General features: G+C 41.5%; 1 protein-coding gene across 1 annotated transcript in view; it reads right to left on the bottom strand.

Annotated features, from left to right (window-relative positions):
* The window catches only part of PTPRG (protein tyrosine phosphatase receptor type G), a 397,823-nt gene that overhangs the window by 91,879 nt on the left and 284,025 nt on the right, over nt 1–21,919 (bottom strand). The window contains exons 6-8 of the mRNA XM_082767913.1: nt 19,643–19,709; nt 7,461–7,618; nt 2,505–2,697 (exon numbers count right to left, since the gene is read on the bottom strand). Coding sequence (XP_082624039.1) covers nt 2,505–2,697; nt 7,461–7,618; nt 19,643–19,709 — 418 coding nt within the window. The remainder of the gene's footprint in view (nt 1–2,504; nt 2,698–7,460; nt 7,619–19,642; nt 19,710–21,919) is intronic.

Below are 21,919 nucleotides of genomic sequence, written 5' to 3' on the forward strand. Positions count from 1 at the left end.
TGCATAAAATAAATTTGTTATGCTAACCCTACGCTCTTGTATTTGTATGCTATACTGTCTGGCTGAGAGGCACTCTGTGCATCCAGTTTCTCAGTACTTTTGCATGAATGACACTATATAAAGAGGTACTGTATTTACTAGCTGAATAAACAATAGGTTTTGCTTTCACTCAAGTATTATGACTTCAACTCATTTTATTTATATGTCAGTAGTTCAGAATGTGCAGTAGACCAGGCACATCATCACTGTTCACCTTTGTCAAAGAAGGGGCCAGAAACATCCACGTTGTTATATCTCTAGAACAGCTATAACTCATCCCTGTAACCTTTGGAGGATACGCTACAATCCATTTTGTGTTAGTAACACTGCAGCAACCTATTTATTTTTAAGTTCATGAAAAAAATGCACCTATTTTCAGTGTTCCCTGGTGTGCACACAACCCAAAAAGTGACAAGTTGACAGAGCTGGTACAAAAAGACTGGCTGCCCAACCATTAGCCTCCTATAGCAAAAGCTCGAGGGAAAAAAAATCACTGACTTCAGCATCGTCCCTGCCATTAGATGGCACACTGAATGTTGTCACATCACTGGCAGAGGGGACACGCATGGTCCCTACCTAAGAGTCTCTGATGAGCACATTGCAAGCTCAAATTCACAGGCAGGCATGAGTACAGAGCGTTACAGTACCTGGACATGTTGGGAGAGGATCCAGAGAGAAAAATCAAAGGAAACCAGTCCACAAGCATGTGTGTTGTTAAGCACCCAGGTACGAAGCTATCCAAACATGGACTAGTGCTTATGAAGCTCTCTTGATCCAGTGGGTTGGCTCACATAATATTAACTAAACCATGTGCACTTGTCTGAATCTGGGTCTTAGAGTCCATAAGGAGCAAAGTCAGTGAGAATCTTTCCAGTTACTTCCAGTGCCCCTTCAATATCAACACTTCCAAGTTCAGGATCAGCCCATTAACTACAGACCTTAGTGTTTGTAATGCCCCTAATTGCGGGTTTGAGATCTTTACTGTGGGGGTGAAAATCACCCAGAACATTTTTATAATCTTAAAAACTTTCCAGTGAGGTGAGGAATATTCAGGCATGTGGCCAAAACAGTAAAACCTTGAATATTACACCACATGTACCAGAGGGTACTTTGGCTGCACTCAAAATAATAACTAGAGAGTTTTGTCACTTTTAACATAACGTAACCTATTAACTTTCATCACTGTTCTGGGCAGGTAACAAGTACACAGGATATAACTGAAGAAATAAATATTGACACATGTTGCTGTTAAAACACTGATTGAAAACTGCAGACCAGAGCATCAGAGCATAGCAGGGTCTCTTCATTCCCAAGATCTCCTTCTCACTTCTGATGTAAATTTTCCATCCCAAGGCTGCCTTTAATGTACACGAGGTTTGTGTACGTGTATACTATATATATAAAAATAAGCACGCTCACAGAATAATGAGCCCTGAGAAATACTCTCTTTCAGCACTCTCGTGGGAGGGTGAGGCTGCTGAACGCAGCTGTTTTCATGATTCACATCTCAAACTACGCTCTATGTGCCTGGCCAGGTGAAAATGCCAGGTACGCAAGGGCAGATTGTAAATCTGCTTAGTTGTTTCCTTCTGGCAAACTGCCCCTTCTTCTTTTACCTGTACTCAGGACTGGTTAAGCACCAAGCACTTTTCGAGACTGAAGACTGGGAACTACATGTCATTCCTCCTACCTATAAATAACAGCAGTCAATAAAATAAAGGCAAATAAAGGTAGTAAATGATATTTATTTCTAGTCTTATTTTATCCGGTACACATTTCTCTCAGAATTTTTGATGTGCTCCTCTAGCCAGGGCTGTCTGTGCCAACGCAACAACTGCAGCCTCCCTCCCACCCTCCTCCATCCAGCTCATTATCCAGTGTCTGACAGAAGCGAGCACCAGCTGCTCTACAAAAAGGCACATGAAACACTTCAGCAAGACATTATAAAATCACCTGTCTGTAAGGAAGAGGGTTTTTGTCCCAGCCACCATTACCAAAAGATTGATACAAACTTTTAATTAAAAAGGTCGGCAGTTCTTCAGAACTCCTGATACTTGTAAAAATGAAAACCATGACCACATCTGGATACCCTATTTCCATTCAAACACCCGATGAGTCACTGCTAACGGGGCCAAAATTTTACTGCTGACCCTTTTCATTAGCATTTCCTATTTGTCAGGCATCTCTAAGGCCCTACAACCAGTTGGCAGAAACAGGGAGATCGGCAGTTTGGGACTTGCAGATTCTGGGGCTTTATCACCATGGTACCTCATGACACTGAGTTTCACAGATAACTGTAGGCACACACAGGACTAGTTAATTTATTAACAGATACAAACAAAGCATAACTGCATACACTGCATTATTTCTTTGGCAGCTCGCAGCTATCCTCAGCACAATTTAATGACAAAGCAGACAAAAAAATCTCTCGTTAGTCAAGTGCAAAATTCATAAGCATAATCTACCTTTGGAAGCTTCTGTGCCGAGTGGATTTTCCAAGATGTCTGTCATATCTTGGCTCCAAGCATCCTTCACAGCAGACTTGGACACCTTCCTGTTGTTCAGGCTTTGCTGTGGTCGGAAGTTATTCCTCAGGTACTCCACGGACTTGACATGGTCTTGTTGCTCAGTGGTGAATATGGAATAGAAAGCCTCCAGCTGACCACAGCCATCATGGCAAGGAAGAGAAAGGACATTAATTAGAAAACAATGTGGTGAAATCCGGGTGGTTGATAAGAAAGTAAAATGGCAGGAAGTGTTGATGCCAAGACTGATAAACCATGCGGGAAGTCGGGCTGCCCACTGAAATCACTGCCAACCATCTTATCTCAGCACAGGGCTTATCCTGCCCAGCAGAAGAGAAGACCTTCGATCAACTCTCTGTTGTCTGTCATGGGCAAGGAAATGTTTGCCCTTTAGACCCTCTGTCTGGATGGATTTCATGTGCGACAGCCACGCCAAACCCTCCTCAATGCTGGCACCGTTTTATTTCATAGTATCATGCCAAAAAATGTTTCCACCCCAAAAGCCCTCTCCAGGAGAGGGTGATATTACCTTAGCTCTGAATCACGATGCCTAGCTGCCAGGCTGAATGAGCTCCACGGCCAGCTCTTGCAGCACTGTTGCACAGAGGTCACTGCAGTTGTCCCAGCATTATGGGACCGGCCCCCAAAGCCCCGAGCTGACTTGCCCAGGAGCAGGTCAGTAGCAGAGCAGCACAAGCTGAGGGCTCCCATCTCCAAGCACCCTGACCTCCCTACCAGCCACTGCTCCTTCTGATACCTAACTACAGGGTGAGAAAAAATAACATAAAATGGTCACAGCTAGCACATATTCCTCTGGGAATAAGTTTCCTTAGTTGTATTCAGATCTGAGCTATTTTTAATAAAATGTATTAACCTGTGAGAAAGAACTGTAATTGGAAAACTTTTCCGTTAGTTTGTATCTCAGCACTTCCTAGAAGGAAATTTCTAGCAAACTAAGGTGAAAATATTTTCAGCTAATGTTGTTCTCACAGCTATCAAGGTCAGCATAGCATTTACTAATAGCTTGTTATCGTTCAGGTCAAGAACTAGAATCAGTTATGTCGCTGCTGGAAAGGTTGAGGAAGACAGAGCAAAGAAGGACTCACTGCTGATACTGTTTACATCAATTACGTATATTGATGGTATGGATTTGGGGAATACAGAATCTGGCCCACAACTTTAAAAAGGGACTTACACAACACTCATAGTTTAATAGGTCACTTTGAAAGCTACATACTTTTCATTACGTGCATCTGCTCTAAAAGCTATGGAAATGAATGCGAGTCCTGAAGTTTGCAACTGGGAAAAATTATCATTGTAGCCTCAGCTGATAGTGCTGATAACAATAATCAAAGGAAGCTGCAACAGAGCAGCTAAGCATCCTCCGCTGAACCAAGAGACACTCGCTATCGATATTTAATTTCCCTTCGAACCAGTAAACAGAAACTCCCTTCTGCTGCTGCCATCCAGCTTGCCTGTTCTGTTGGGCCTGACGATTCCTTTTACTGGGCTGAAATTGGTAAAACTTCTCCAACCCCCAAGGCAAGAGAGAGTCAATTTGTACACTTCTCATTTCAAAAGTCAGTCTCCCTGGAGCGGGGAGGTGTGCTGGGCTGGCTAATGGGGAAACGTATGGGAACATTATCACTGTGAGCAGCACATGGACAACAGGAGGGAGAAAGGATGGACCTCGCAGTGCAGAGCCTGCGTTTGGCAGATCTGTGCTCAAACACAAAGGCGAGGGAACTGGGTCTCCTAACAGGCAATCACTTCCAAGGTATCAGCACAACTCAGGCTTGTACGTTTTCAGTAGCAGCCTCCCCCTCTCCCTACCCTTACTGTACAAGCAGGAAGCTGATGCAGAGCGAGGGGAGGCGAGCAGCAGGGAGGGCTGACAGCTGGTGACTGGTTCCCTTCACAGGCAGGGTACCCAGGTGCTGCTTCCAGCCTTGTGTGCACTGGTGGTGGCATTTGGATTGGACTTTTTCTGCATCTTAGATGAATGCCCTATTCCCTGGTTCTCAGCTGTAATCTCCTCTCTGATTCTTTAGAGAAAGATCTTGAAAAATCTTGAAAACTATTTCCTAACTAGTATAATGCAGTCAGAAGCAATGACAGGCTAAATAAAAGTGGGTAAAGGGTCTATCATCTTATACTTTTGTCTTAACAAAGAAACAGGATGATCCTGCTAAGCCCTACGCTCTCCAACGACATTGCATGTTGGCAGTGACCACAATGCTGTAAATATTTACCTACCTTTTTCCCTTCATGCTCTAGAACCAGTTTTGATGAAGCCAACTAACAGGCCTTAAAATTACTCCCTAGAAGTTCATGAACTGGGTACCAACTGCTCCTTATCAAGTCAAGTCTCTAAGCTTACACTTCCATGACATTAATTGAATTTTTAAACTTTCAGTGAGAACTTCTAAAATATTTTCTTCTGCTGTGCTACCTTGGGGAGGGATAATTGCATTTTAACAATTGCCAATTCAAATGTGATTTTTAACCTTCCCCTTTTTATGTGTTGAAGTATATATAAGTCATTTAGACTTCATTTTTACTATAAAAATATTATCTACCACAAATGAGAAATTAATTGATTTATAGCTGGCAGGAAAAAAAAAGAAGAGTCACAGTCAAGGAGCTACATTCATGCTCTTCAAGGAGTACAAGAGCTCCTGTTCAGAAGAACAAATGAAAAGCTGTTTTAAGACTGTTATAGATAGAGAGAAACCTGATCTAAAATTCCAAGTCATGTAATTACAAACCATTAAAGCCTGATGCGCCCGGTTTTCTAAGGGCTGGATATATAAATGGCAATTAAAAATACTAAAACTGTTATAAGCACAATGAGATACTCTGAGGTATGCATTATGAGAGATAATGCCATGCTTTGGGTCATTGAATGCACTTAGCTTGACAATGTATCTGCAGGGTGACACGGCTTGTCCTGTTTTGTTGTCTAATTATCGGGAGAGATGATGATGATGGAGCACTGAGAATAAAATAGAGAAGACTCCACAAATGGACCACTTCAGTACTGTCCTTTTTACAGCAAGGTATTTTGCACAAAAGCAAGGATTTAATTGGAACAGCAACAAAGCTTAAACAATATCACTTTCCTCCTCTGGGATTACAGACTGCTTCATGGGGTTTGTGATAAAGAAGGTTAAACTGTGGCAATGGATTATACTGCACTGTTTCTGTTAGAGGAACAAATAATAATCATAGCAATGGCAGGGTGGCAGGCTCTTAAAATACACCCATCTAGAACTGCCAAGGGGAAGAATACTATTATTTATTCCACATGTGTTGTAGTATCAATGAAAGTCTGTCTGCACACAGAATACCCAGCTCTTCAACCACACACACATTCATAAAGCAGCACAATGCCAAATTTTAAAGGCTTGGCTTGGCACAGTTACTGCTCTACAGCACAGGAAAGAAGCTCTGCCAGGATAAAGTACCTTTATACCACAATAGTGATAGCCATAATTGGCATTTAGCAGTTCATTTGCATTTGTTAAAACAGAAAAAGAAGAAAAAAGTCCATGACCCACTCGATGTGTATACAGGGTGGTACGCAGGGTATAAAACTGAGTGTGGGTCAGGCCTCACAGCCACCCAGTAGTAAACAGTAAAGTTATTGATGTAGTGAAAAGCTACAAGGGCTTGCAAGTATCCTGCAGGCAAGGACAGAATTCAAAATGATCTTGACAATCAGAGAAACAGCCTGAAAAAAACAAAGGGTCTGATTCAACCGCGACCATGTGCAAAAAAGTCCCACGCTTCGGCCAGAATCGTCGCCTGCGTGAACACATGATGTTCAGCAGCACTGCTAGAGAGTGCTCTGGAGAGAGCAGCTAGCAAAAGGGTTCCTGCTGGCCACCAGTTGAACACGGGTAATAACATGGTGCTTTTGTGAAAAAGGTGAAGTAAAACCAGCACAGGTGGCTCGACACATGCATCCTGCCATGTCCCTCAGCCTCAGGGGAGCCCAGCTGAAAGTGCTGAGACCTGAGCGTTTGAACATGGCACTTCAAAAAAACATGAAAGGGTCTACAGGAGAAGCAATGGGATCTAGAAAACATGGAAACAAGCCTGGAGTGGGGACACAGCAATCGCCTTCTGCCGTTTTGAAATCCTTGAGAACCAACATCTGTCAGTCACAACCACCCTGTGAACTACCCACTTAGGGTTGACAGAGTTAATGTATTTAAGAACTTTGCTTTGATAGCTTAAGACAGATGAATAAAGGAAGGACTAATTTCAGCAGGATGGTTTTCTAAAGATGACAATCTTAAAATGTCAAAAATGCTGTTAACTAGTAAACATTTGACTGCATTTATCCATTACTTTATTGGGAGCATTCTTCTCCAGACAAATCCCAGACACTGCGTCTATTTGCATTAAAAGCTGCTATGTGCTAATTTTAAAGATTTGTGTACCAGCTCTCTAAGCACATAATGGCAGCTTTACTGTGTTACAAAAACAGTTAACCATGGAGAATTAATGGAAACACGTCTTTTCTAATGTAATTAGTTCAAATTACTAAATCTGAGCAGAACTGAAATCACTCACTTTACTTTGAAAAGAAAGTTTCAATTAAAAAGAATAAAAGAGAACTGCATGTAAATATTTACACCACAGCTTAATTTAATCTTAACAAAAACAATACCAAATAAATCATTGAAAGGAAACTAGGTTTCATGTTGTACTGTCTTCTTAAGACTGATGGCTCTTGCTCAGAAACAATATTACTGAAGAAAAAAAATCACCAACACTTCCTTTTTTGTCAACAGAAACTTTTTTGTTCTCAAAATTAAAACATTGGGTTTTGAAAACACTGTCTGAAAGAGAGCAAATCAAGAGATTCCATGGACAAACTAAACACACCTGATGGTAAGAAATGGGAACAGGCTTCCGAAAAACAATCCACTCCACAATTTCGCTGCATGGAGGAGTCGTCAGGGAACCTGCGTAGCGGTAGTAACTCCCCAGCGATGCCGGCAGAAGGTCCCTCAGCACAAAGGGATCCAGAAAGGTCTCCTTCTCTGCGGGGGAAGATTGACAAGTAAAATTACACTTTATTTTTTTTTTACGTGTCTTTAAAACAGACATCACATTGATAGGCAGCCTAGCAAGGTGTAATGGCAACAACATATTTTATCATATATATATATAATGAAGGATGGAAACACCCTATCAGGAAGTCTCTGTAAGAGTTGATGTGTTGATTATTATAAGAGCAGCCAAAATGCTAGTCAGTCCTATACTGCTCCTATTTAGAAGGCGTGCAGGTGTGAAATGCCCTTGTTATCCCACTGCTTTATGCTAGCACAAAAATAACACCGTATTCAGTGGCTTCAGCACTCAGTAAATTGCTCTTCAGCTTGATGGCAGTGAGTGTTTGTCAGAGCCTCGAGGGAACAAAGTTCAGTCCCAGCGGTCCTGCTCATTGCTGCCTGACCAAAGAGCACCGGGTCGCGTGCCCGTCCTGTCCCCACCAGCAGGGAAAAGGGATGCAGGAACGCAGTCAATCCCTCTGTGGGCTGCCAAGATGGCCAAGGCAGTGGCCAGCCAAAAACGTCTCCAGGAGCTGCCAGGGTTGAACCAAGGGGAAGGGCAGCATGGCAGCAGAGCATCTGTAAAGCCAAGCTCCGGCTCAACGTGGTGCTCAGAGCAGCATCCAGACGGTGCCTCTATGGGATTGCCTGCACCCAGCCACATGGGCAATGCCAGGGCTGCTGCCGGATGCAGTTGGCACAGCACCACAAATGTGTCTCAGAGGTAAAAACACTCTTCCTCCTCATCCAAGAAACTCCTTCCTGCGGTCTAGCAGGCTGGGGGATGAAGTCTTTCCTCCAAGAAGGCTCCTTGAACAGCCTGAAATGCAAACCTACGCACTGAAAGCATTTAGCTTCAAGTAACAGTGACAAGCTGGTAATATTTAACACTGTGAAGAAAAATAAATAAATGAAAGGAGGAAACAGCTGCAGGCAAGACAATTTCCCTGCCATCCCTGAGTATTTATCCTCTGCAATTTATGTTGACTCACAGGCCGAAGCTCCCTCTCAATCTGTGCAAAGGTGCTCACTGCCTCAGGGCATGCTGACACGCGAGGCTCTTCCATACATCGCAATTCTTCACTTATTATATTCTTTATGCTTCAAACCAACGTCTACCTTCAGGTAGCAGGAACTCTTCTCTTTCTGTCTTGCCAGAGCTGCCAAGCAAGTCTGCAGGGTGCGGAGGCGGGCAGGTTGATGACCAGCACACACACCGTCACCAAGTCAGAAGGAAATGAATATGGGTGAGGTCTGCAGAATCCACTTCCACAGACCCCACATTTTTCTAGAAGTCGTGATCAAATCAAGATGTCTGCCTATAGCTCTGAACAGCAGCATGGTAAACAAGGGGATTGTTTTCCTCCACTCCTGCTGCAAGGTGCAAATATATGATGCTTTCCAAATGTCTTCTGTTCTTCTGCACGTTATCAGCAGGCGTGGAAAGTTTTTGCAGCCTTTGGAGTTCCAAAATATGAGTGATTCTATTAAAGTCAAAGTACACCACATTGCAACAGAATACTGTGATTTCTTCATTAACAGTTTCTCTCCTAATCCAAGCAGGTATGAAGGACTTTTCCACCCCCAAGAAAGAAAGAAAGAAGAAAACACGTTTTCTCTTCATAGCCTATCTTGAGAAAAAAGTGTGCTTAGATAATAAATAGTAAAATATATATGATTGGCCAAAGTTCAAAGAGAACTAATCAAGAAATCATAATCACAGCAAAAGGTCGGATTTAATTTGATTTCCAATTAAAAACTCATCGGCTTATTTTTATACAGGAAAAATTGGTTAGAAAAATTGCAAACTCAGTCAGAGGAGTTGATTTTGAAATTTAGCAGGCATACAGCTCAGCTCCAGAGCAAAATGACGTGTTTCTATTTAAGAAACTCTCTCTCTGTGGAAGTCGAGCACAGAGTGGACTGCTATGAATCTGAAAGAGTATTTGAACATGCAAACATCCTCTTCACGTTAACAGCCAATGACTATAAATGAAATAGATGGGAGGTACAGGACATTTTGAAAACAGATTTCCCTTTGTATCCATTTTTATTGAAACATTTATGAAATAATCTTTCAGTTACAATTAATTTAGCTATTTTTAACTTTTATAACCTTTTATTTAGAATGATGGAAACACTTAAGATGCTGGCCAAACATTCCCTGGAAATCCTAGAATACAGAGTATCCCTTTATCAAGGAATGACAGGAGAAAGAAGCTCATTTTACACTTTCAAGGATTTTTGTGCCATATGCTGACAATATTATATTTTAATAATTAATTGTTCATCAAAGGAAAAGATGAAGAACAGGGATGCTAAATTCAAAGTTATTCAAATTGCAAAAATGAATAATGCATGACTTTTATATTAAACACACACTGTATTAAGTAGTCTACATTTCATCCAACTCTGTCTTTCATTTTTAAACATTCTGAACTACAATATGAATAATCAACCAAGGGAAGCTTATTTAGACAGAGAAATACCTTATTTGAATGCAAACTGGAAGTATCCGACTATGATTAAATTTTGGTTATCAATTAGGAATGTTTCTTTCCTAAGCATTTGGAAAGTCATAGTCAGCTATGGAAAAGACCATTTCTTGAGGAAAAAGTAGCTTTGCTAATACACAGTTTAAGTAGGACAGGGTGTACTCTATCTATTTTTTCATGGCTACAAGCAATGCTCTAAGTTTTTGTTAATGAATTCCAAAGATTAAAATAAAAATTACCTATAATTAGATTAAAATGACTATTAAAATAGATGATAATCAATTGATTATGGTTTAATAACCTAGTACTTTTTAAAAAGGATTATTCATTTATATCACTTCCATCTAGATGCATGGTGTACTTTTAGCAACTGGAGTCACAAACAGCTTCATGAAAAGCTTAAAGAAAAAGTGACTTAGAAATTCAGGAGTTTATCTCCGGTATATCCCTTCAATATCATATAGAAACAGAAAGTGACATGAAATTATGTTCCTAAGAGCTTGAGACAATTTTGAAAATAGGATTTGAAAATCAAGTCACTTAAAATTTCATCCTTAAATCACTTATTATTGGTGGTGAATCTGTAAAAAGAATCATTTGCAAGCTAAGCAACAGCATTCACTGAATACAGAAGAAATATTTTGTGTATGTATATGCACACGATTGTGTATGTATTCACACTAACATTGCTACTAAATTGTAAAGAGCAAAGCTGGAAAAAATATTAAACCTTTCTTCCCTGTTTTCCAAAGCCAGCTCCTATATCCCATTTTCCCTGCTTGGGACTGGGACGAGTTTTGCCCAGAAGACTAGCGACAGACTGAGCAGGGTAAGGAGTTTACAGGAGGGAGAAACCAGACAAGGCGGGGAACTACATGATCTTCTGTGCGAGAACGAAAACCAAAACAAAAAATAACAAGAGAGCATTTGCTGACAGGTACTAAGAAGAGAACTGGCAGACAAAAGCAATAAAACATCAGTGATAACATCTCTGTTGACCTGCAGATACCTGTGAACCACTGCAATGAACGCTGCAAAAGCCACCCGTGAGCCACCTACTTGTTCTTACGTGTGAACCAGCCTCACACCTGCGCAGGCTCTTCTGCTGCTCCCTGTCCTACTCTATCAGTGCCAGAGCACAGCCGTGCACCCAAGCAGAAAAATAAACAAGCAGGAAATCGGAGCCACAGAGATCGGGACCCTAATGACAGGCCTCGAGCCACAGAGCATTCCTCTGAGAAAGCAGCAAGGAAAGCATTGCTGTGGCTGCCACATCCAGGCAATGTGGACTAGGACGTCTACCGAGATGCCCCTCTAATGCCACACAGCCAATTTTATTGACAGTCAGCAAACAGGGAGCCCTTGTTTACAGCACCAAGGCTCGTAGAAACGCATTCACTCTAATATTTCCACAGGAAAAACTATCAAGTGCCACAGATTCATTGTTGACAATTAAGACAATGAATGTGACATTTAAACTACTGAGTATTCCCCGGCATAAAAGCACAATATGGTATTTTAACTTGTATTCACAGAAAGGAATTAACAGTCAGCTGGTAATGTATCTGACTTTCTGACACAACGGTGGTGTCTACCTCTTAGTTTTTGTCCCTGAATAGCAATGAAACTGAAACAAGTCCACATGGGCAGACCACACATTATGCTTCCATATTTGCCTGCAAACCAACAGAAAAATTTGCATTCGAGTTTTTAGTTTTACACTAATGCAGTAGGAAACATATTTATCTGACACATGCAAACTCTCTTTGGCCAATTTAGGTGGAGAAACAGAACACAAAAATGTAGGACTAAGCAACCTATGATAATACCTGGATGACCAAGTATCTGTTTCGACAACATCAGGTGTAGTCTCCCAACATTACTTTTGTTTACTAGACAAAGAAATACTTTTTTATTATTATTATTATTATTATTATTTTTTAATAATCCAGTAATACTCAGTATATTCTTTGTTTGGACTGGTAAATCTCCCCACTACTTTGCACAAAACCAAGCACCGTTCTTTGCATAACCCAACCCGAAGTCACAGCACTCGCAGGCACACTTTAAAGAGCTGACCTATTTACACTCTGTATTTGTTAAAGCATCACCACATGTGAGCTAACACCGAGCTGTGCACAATAGTTTTCCCAGCAGAGGAAAAATCAGATCTTGAAACAGATACTGGTGGCAGATCTCCACCAAGTACTGCAGTTTTCAGAAGTTGATGCCAACAAATATTATATTGCAAGAGCTATCAGTTGGATATTTCGACTTCAAGGACTGACTTGCTAAAAATAAATTCTCTGAAATGCTGGAAGGAGATAGCCCTGAATTTTAACCGAATCACTGTGGAATAGGAGGGTTCTTGAGATATTCAGGTAAACAGCATCACAACTATCTGTGATCAAACCCCTTTTCAAATCCAACAGGAACTTGGATCGGAGATCACAAGCAAATAACTATATGCCAAGTCCATTTATATCTCATGGAATGCTCTGGACTTTCATCATGTGTTTCTGTAAGAAAACAGGAACTTGGCTGCGTTGAAAACAATATCTTAAAATGAGCTTATTTCCAAAATTAACGTATGTGCAATGCCTGATAGGTGGAAACGTTACCCAGCTACACTTTGAATAACTGAAATCTGCAGTACCAATATGAAGAGCTTTGAAAGTCTCCCAAATTTGTTAAACAATGTTACTGCCAATTTCATTTTCACAATGAGCCAAGTCATTCTAAAGCTTCTGCATTCAAACATTAAAAAACAAACACACAAAAATAATCAAAAGGACACCATGCCACACACCCACTGAGCCAGAACTTCCAAGATAAAGCAGGCTGCACACCAGAGACAGGGACCAGACACACTGTGGTGATGTTAAAGATGAGATTACAAATATTATATGTTACTTTAATTGAAGAGATCTTCAAATGAGTACTTGCTGTGTAAATCCAGTATGAAGAGCAGTTTCTGACAGACCTCTGGACCCACTCTATTTCTTGTCGCTTACTGTACAACTATAACTCTCATTTTTATTTTATTTTTTTAAAGACTACATCCTCTGCTGAACAATGCAAAGAACCACAGCACAGCATGGCAGAGAGGAGGGGAATGAGAATAAACAGTCTTTACTCAGGGAGCCTGCAGTCTCATTTAACCTGGGACAATTGGTGAGTGGTACAAAGAAGAGAGGAAAGAAAAAAAAGGAGTCTTCCATGGAAAAAACAAAAAACAAAAAAACAAAACACAACCTAAACATTTCCATGGCAGGTGCCAGCCTCAGGCTTAATTTTTCTCCTTCCCTCTTTTAAAAGAGATTAAGAGGAAAAGGTTTAGCTGGTGAGGAGGAGTCTTAAGTCTGCAAAAAAGTCTTAAGTCTGTAAAAAATAAAATAAAGTAAAATAAAATTGGAACCTTTAATGCTTAATTACTGCTGATGCAGGGCTTTGGCATAACGGCTTGTTGCCATTCTGGACTGGGATGAGACTTCTCCAGGTTTCACAAAACCTATCCCAAGGCAAAGGTGCACATGAAGTCAAGGTGAGAGGGGATATGGAAACTAAGAAATACAGAGCAGGCACCACTGACTGGAGGAAAAAGAAACTGAGAGGAGACCTTCAGAGGGGCAGAGAATCCCTGGAGCAAGCTGAACCCTAGCACAGGCAGGGCGAAGTGAGGCAGAGGTGGCCAGAGGAGCACGTCCTTTTCACATCCTCCAGTGGAGCCACAGCACAACTGCACCTTCTCAGACTTCGACGCCCCTCTCTTCTCAGCAAATTGCCTCAAAACCCACCAGCAAAGCACACAACTTCTCCCCCATCCCCTGTGCTTTGCTCACATTCATCATTAACCTAAATTCAGCCACATCTTGAAATTTGAGTTCTTATTGCTGCAATCTTCTTTTTGTTAGCCTTAGTTTTTCTGTGCAACATATTAATTATATGTCAGCTTGCTGGTCTGTGCTCAGCCATGACCAGCACTGCTTTCCACAGAGCAGACAGGTGAAGGACCAGAGATTTCTAGACTTCCATCATTTTTTCTTTTAAATGATGCAGACCCCTGCGGCTATGCACAGAGCTGCCCTATATAAAGGTGTGAACTTATCACCTCTGCTCTCATCTTCATTTCCCACTTCCCTCCTCCTCGCCTTTGCTCCACAGCAGCCGTGTCCTGGCCCCTTTCACACGGCTACTCTGACTGTGAACACAAGAACAGATCAGAAAACAAAAGAATATACCCAGATCATCCCAGAGGAAAAAAAAACACAAACCACTCTTCCACATTTCGTTCTCAGTTCAACACATCGCGCTGCTCTTCCTTTGATGGGCTTCCTTGTTCCAAATTGGGTTTCTGCTCTCTTCAAAGTTTTGCTTTAAAAGACAAGGTCCCACGGCAGCATGACTCACCCTCACCCCTCTCCCCTGCCTTTCTTCTCTGCAACCCCTGATATTTGGTGCAGAAAGCAAACAGCTTGTCAGGTGGCATTATGGTTAAAGTTAAAAACAAAAGAAAAAACCTGTCATGCTGCTAATGGTGTTTTCTTGTTATTATGCCTTCTGGTGTGATAGATCCACAGGGTAACTAACACTGTCTGGATTGCTTCCTTTTTAGTGCTGATTTATTTTAACAGGTTATTCACTGCCTTTTGCCTAGGACAACTGGAGAGATGTGTAACATATTTATTTGCTCCTTTTTTGGTTGCTAAAGCAATTCTGTTTCCACTGTATTTTGGCATGGTCTCCCCAGCAGCCCCTGTAGCTTTGGTGGTCACCACTGACCTGCCGCAACACCTCTTGCCCACCTTGAGGGAGACCCAAGATCTCACTCTGCTCCATGCTGAGCTGAAGTTAAGGCACTTTGATGATTCAAAGGCAGAGGGGAAAAAAAAAAAAAAAACAAAAAAACAAAACAACACAAGAATGTTCCCAAACTCCCTTTTAAATAAACAAAGGCATCCCTCTACCCAGCACCCCACCCCACGCTCGCAAACAAGCAACAGATGCCATCGATTCACTTTGTACCTACGCTTTTGATCTGGCTGCACCTTGATTTTCACTGCTCGCTTTTGACAAGGAAGGGAATAAGAGCCCATCGCTGTGACATTAATAGAGGCTCTTCTGCCATGGTAATTTATTTGTGCTTCGCTAATAACTTTCTGCTGATCTGTGTAGGTTCTTGTGACAGTCACAGAGAACAGGACAAGTGACAAAACACGGTTTCCATCACCGTGAAAGGTCTGCCACGATCCTGGGGTAGCACAGGCTCCTGCTCCTCTGATAACTCCTTGCCTGCGAGGTGAAAAGGGACCGAGCAGAGCATCCGTGCCCAGCCTGGGCTGGGAGAAATAACTGCTGCACAGCCTCCTGCACCAGGCGCTGCCTTCAGGACTGAAATCAGGGAAGGAAACACCTTTTAGTGCCTTTCAGGCAGCTGGAAAGAACAAGGAAAAACCATCTCTAAGAGGCTTACGCACAAAATGGTACTAAAAGGGGTGAGCCAAAGACAGTGGAGGTGAAGAAAAGCAATGTTTCTGTGTAATAGCTCCACCCTGTTAGGTGCTCCTCTGAGATCTTGCTGAAGCATGAGACAGACAAAAGCTTTTGTGGCCATTTTAATGCAAATCGACTGTGTAAGACATAACCTGGCATTTCATGTCTCTCCAGTTCCCCTGGGGGTATGATTGCCCTCCCTGAAGCCCTGGGAGCCTGTTCAGTCTTTGCACAAACACTGCTCTGTCCTGCCCCACGCTCCTCTGCATCGCGAGGGAGGGCGAGAAGCAGAAAGAGGCTCAGGGCACCCCGGTGAGCACACCAGCAGCAAAACAGAGGCAGAAAAGTCTGATTTGCAACACCACGACTAGGCCCTGTGTCGTTTGTTACTCAACCATGCACCTTCAACGAAGGACGTGCATCATCCCACCAGCACCAGCACAGCTGGAGGCTCTGCTGGCAGCTTCCGCGAGGAGAGCAGCATATGAAGAGGAGCTAAAAAAGACCCCCAGTGGTTAGAGCTGAAAGACACCGGCAAGTCGGCGTCAGAAAAAGCACATCACACCCGCCTGTGCTCCATCCCTTCTGTGGAGGGAGGACGGCGTGCTCCCAGCTGTCAGTCTCCAGCGGCTCTGCGGCAGACGCGTGCTTGCCGCGCGCTTCGCGGCGGGGAAAGCAGGAGTGAGAATAGCAGGCACCTCGCTGGCGGGAGGTGTGACAAATCCTTGGCAGAGCACAGAACCGAAAGCAATTTTAAAATCAGCAACAGGCAGCTGACAGCTCTGCAAAGAGCCTCCTCGTCGTTCGTGTGCCTTTACAATGCTCTGCGCGGGCGGCCGCAGGAGTTTGGGAGCAGCGGCGTGACGGGAACGTACTGTTCAGCAGGAAGCTGCGGGGCAAACCCAAAGGCGTGATCATCGATCCAAACTTCGTCAGGGTGTTTGGGACCTCACTGGTTTCCCTTCCAGCTAAGAAACTTTAAACGGTTGCTCATGTAAAATTAAGCTTAATGGGACATTAAGATTCTAGAAAATTACGCCTGGAGATGAGGAAATAAAGTGAACTCTGAGTAGTAACTAAGCCTGTATTGATTTTTATGCATACGTTTCTCTGTCATTGTTACTAAGCTGCTGACACTGTGAAGGGCACGATTATTTATGTTCCATCAAATTAGTAAGTAATTCAAATCCCTGACAAAATCTCAAGCAAAAATTGCTTTCACTTCTGCAGAAAGACCTTCTGACACTCGGATTGTTTGCCCACCCTTAAGAAGCGTACTGTAAAAATGTAAGAATTTCACAGAAAACTGAAATGCTACACAAGAAAAATTAAAAGTGAGATCCTGACTCAACAGTAGCACCCTTACTTGGAACTGAGGGGTGTTTGAGCTGCTGCCATCACAGGGACAGGGCAGCAGGGCTGCTCTGCCCTGCATGGTGCAGAACCGAGTCCCCATATGGGGACAAGTCTTCAAGTATGGCAAGTGAAGAAATGATGACTCTGTGTGTGTGTGTGTGTGTGTGTGTGTGTGTACAATTTCCTTCTTGAAAACTGAATGATTGGGAAGAAGGAGTGACCATGCAGCCCAAACCAGCAAGGATGCTTTGCTGGTCAGAGGGAGAGAGAGATGGAAAAAGAAGGAAATCTTACAGAAATAGGGACGTTAAAATGAGTGCATGGCAGGAGCAGTGCCAAGGGGCTGATGTTCTTTCCAGTCAGAGGGTACGTGAGCATTTAAAAGCAAGGTAATTATTTCAGCATTCATATGTATTCTTCATTTCTACAGTGCCTCTGTATTGTCATGACCACCTAAAAATAACCTGGGTGTGGAAGTATTATAAAATGCAAAGAAACTTAAGGTTTCCATTTTGCTTTTCTCCAGCTTCTTTTGTTGGATCTTTGCTTGATCCAGCCACACTGTCCAAAAACCACATGAGTCCTCCAGTGTATTTCAGCCAAAAAGTCCGTTGTTGCCTTAGGGTCCCAGCTGAATGCAGCCAAATGGAAGGCAGGACGAGTCTTTTAAGATAAATTCATAAAAATGTGCTTACATAAGATGTAAGTAAATTACATCAAGAAAAGAAATGAGGGTGTCTGGAATTAAAGCTCACATCTTTACTATTATTCTACATAATAACATTAGAAGAGAGATAGGATATAAGAATTCTTCACTGAAGCGTTCCACCAATATTTAAGTTAAAGAGAACAATTTCTTTGAACAACTACTTTGCAGGAGGAAATTCCCTTATGTTACCCACCAAAAGAGCCTTAGAAAAGGCCTTTAATCAGGGCCTTTGAAACAGGAAGGAAAGCAAGATTTTCCTCTTTTTCTTCCTTAATGTTTTTAAAAGGAAACTAGCTATTGAAATATATCAAGCGAATTCCTTTACTTGAAACACTAGTACCCTTCTGTGCATTGTGAGAAAAACAAAAATAAACGCCTTTTATCCACCCAGATTTTGCTGTGGGTAGGCAGCGCCAAGACGGACTAATCATTATGCGGTCAGAGAAATCACAACCTCAGGACCGTGTCACATCCTACCCAAACAATTATTTTTGGGAATGGAATAATACTCTTAGGAGGCATTGGTGTGATTATCCGCTACTGGCTATTACAGCTGCAGCAGAGAGGAGCAAGAGACGGAGCAGAAAAAAAACCACGATGAGATGGCTAAAATAGCATAGAGCTTGCAGGGGGTAGTGTCTTGAAATAGAAGGCAGGTAGAAAACAAAGCTAAAAAGAGATCTTGGTCCAGTTAAATGGCAGCTTGACTTCAGTGTCAAATTATGCAGCCACTGAAAAATCTTTGCAGCCCAACTGGTCCTCACTTTATTTTTGCTAGCCTGTTTTGCTACCCAGTGGGAGCTAGATAATAACATCTATTTTTGCGGAAAGCAACAGTTTTTCAGTTGTGTGTGTTGTTTTTATCTCACAGCAGAACACTGCAATTTATAAACAGCAAAATCTATGGAAAATTCTCTAAATGAAGGACTTTATGGTATGTTATCATTTAACCCCTATTTTTCACTTCCATTGGATTTATTAGTGTTCCCAGTTGCAATGTTAAATGACTCTGAAAGTAGAGCAATTAATCCAAAATCCTATTTGTTTTAATCTAACACTGTCAACTAGTTTTAGGTCTGCAGTCAAGAGAAAAAAATGTTTGTTAAGCTCTACAGCACTAGCTAATGTCTAAAGACAATCCTCTGAAAAGGTGCAAAGATGTTTTATCGCAGCACTATAGATGGGACGGAGATTTATTAGAGTACCTAGCACCATTCCAGCAGATGCCTTTTGAATTATAATGAGATTATTAAAACTTTACAAATCATTATATTAAAACCTGACAAGAGTACTTCTGGAACCGGAGCATCTTGATGTCATTGCTAATGATGCATTACCCGTGATAAGGCTTCAGTAAAATTCCTAAGTAAGAACTGGTTCTAAAAGTATAAAATATATTAATATTTATTTCAGTACCTGCTTTAAGTTCAAGGATAATAGCTTTATATGCATCAGAACAGTCGAATGATCCTATTTATGTCAGCATTAGAAAGATGTTCATCTGCTGCAAAGTTTAATTAATTTTCACAGATAGTTAATTTTCTGTTTCATTATCAGCTCCCTAAATTTGAAAGACAAATAATTTATAAACAAATAGAAACTTCAGAGAGGAGTATTTTTAGAGTAAACAGAAGATAAATAGCAGGAGTGAAGCATCAGCGCTGCCTTCGAAGTACTAATATGAATGATATATTGTAGTAGGTTTTGATTGATAACTTACGCATTCTAGAGCGCCGACTGAAAAGAAATAAATTGTTTACTGTTAACCCCAACCCATTTTCAGGTAACAAATGACGACGGTCTTTACCAATCAAATAATGGCTGTAATGCCCTTAGACATCGTGAATGAGCAATGTGCAGGCTCTGCATCCTTCCAGGGGTGACTTGATCCTCTTCTAAGGACAACATTCCTGCCCTTCTCCCCTTCCCAGCAAGAAGAAAGTTTAAGCAGCTACTTACCGTGATGTACGACGCCCTTCAACCCATGGATAATGGAATCCAGTGCTGGATTGTCCCTCTGACTGACCTACATGCAAAGGATACAGGATTGGTTACATCTATTCTGGCATCAGACAGAACAGTCTCAGTTTAATCTTCTAAAGAGAAAAAAAAAAGATGTTATCTAACAAGCTGCTTAGTTCTCACATTTACAATGGCTCTTCACCAAATGCCAAAGATACATGGTGTAATGAAATAAAGTAAGGAAGGTTAAATTAAAAGAAAGCATTCTCTGAATTCATTAAAACACCAGCAATACTATCACTCAACAAAACTGTTGAGTGAAAACTAAAAACTGTTTTTTTCTCCAGCTACTTCTCCTTTCATAGAGGAAAACTGCTGTGATAAACAGAAGTTATCTCAGAACAGTCCATCCCTTACTGATACGGGAATAAATCTGGTGCTGCCACTGCACCCAGTAGAGCTGGACTCCTTTCAGCTGTAATGCAGTTGGGCCCTGACATCTTTTTGCTATTCATCTTTTTACATTTATTTAATTTAGTGCCGCTTGGACAGGAGAGAAGAAAAAGAGCTACAAGAAAAGATCAAGAAGCCTCTGAGTTTTGAAAATGCAATTGTCTGTACTGCCAGACCCCAAAACTGGTACTCCCACAATATTTCTTCCACGGTTGGCTAACATCCATGCCCTCTGCAACGAAGAGACCCAGCACCAGGGAGAGGAGGGAAAAGCAGCGGAGTACAAACCCTGTTGAGCTCCACAACTTCAAATTAAACCCATTCGCTACTCGCATAACAGCCACAGAATTTACAACCAATTATTATTATTATTTTTAGTTTTTATTTTTTAGTTATTTTTAACCTTTTGCATCTTTAGAGATATTGGAGGAAAACAGGCAATTTCTGTGAACACGTCCCATTATCTAAAATACTTGACAATTTACATTGGGGAAATAAATACTGATATGTGCCTCATTCATGTAGTACTTCTGTCTTTTTTTTGCCATCACTCAGTATCAGAAACCTGAATCCTGTTGGCCATTTTTGGATTGACTGCTTCCAGTACAAATACAAATTGACTGCAGAAGAGCTCCTGTACTTCTGCCTGCCCACGATCTCGTGTCGTGAGGAAAAACAGTTTAAACACTTTCTGCTCACAATTTAACATTGAGCAAAGAAGCGGTGGAGATAAAAGAAGAAAACATGAGGGAAGAACCAATGCCCAGCAGGGAGCACACTGTCGTGTGATGTGCGGAGCTGGCTTGGAGCGCACTCTTAAGATGAGCAACTGCATCACTGACTGCAGCACATCCAAAACTGCATTACTGTAAAAAATAAAATAAAAACACTAATTCTACCTGCCTGGTGGAGGAGAAAACTGGCATCCACTAGCCCAGGTTTCATACCTCTTCCCATCCTTCTTCCCCTTTACGAATAATAAACCTTAGAAACCTCATTATCTTTTTAGTCGACTGCATTGAGGGGGAAAAAAAAAAAAAAGGCAACTTTCCTTTTTTCCTGTTTATTTGGCCTTTGAACCAAGCTGCTACATTCAGGACACATTCACATGCTCTTGTCTCCAGAAAAAAAAAAAAAAAAAAAAAAAAAAAAAGGTTTGTTTTGGTTTGGAGTTTTAAATGGAAATTGAAGATCCTTTTCTCATCGCAGTACTCCAAGACTCGCAACGATCAGGTAGGGCAAGATTCGCAATAAAATTATGAAAGCAGCAGAAGCAGCTTTGAAATATATATAGCTTAGATGATACTGGCAATAATATTATTAGGCCTGAAGGCTGTAAGCTCTTTGAAGCATGAACTTTTATGTGCCCAAAGGGGTTCTCTGTACATTTTGGACTCTGTATAAATAATAATCACAGTATACTGAACCCAATGACCCACTTTGTAAGTTCTGTCTGGCTTCTGGCAAATCAACAGTAAACACTTTAAAAATGCAGAGCTGTTGGAAGACACGTTCCTGCATCTTTTCCATTTATTCAGGTTTCTCCAAGCCATGGCCACCACTAAAGAAAAATCATTTAAAAAGCTACTAGTTATTTAGCACAAGACTGTAAGAATAACTTACACTGGACTCAAACAATGTTTTATTTATTGCTATTTAACTGTAAGTTGTACAGAATTCTATTTTGTTTGCTTTGTTTTTATCTCTGGTGACAGCTACAATCAGTCCAAAGAAAGCAAATAGATGGAAAGAAACATAAAGGTTAAAACTCTTCCTTTTGGGATTTTCTGTCAAAGTAGATCAATTCTTAACCTCAGCCTC

The sequence above is a fragment of the Aythya marila genome (assembly GCF_965140915.1).
Source record: "Aythya marila genome assembly, chromosome: 10".
Lineage (NCBI taxonomy): Eukaryota > Metazoa > Chordata > Aves > Anseriformes > Anatidae > Aythya > Aythya marila.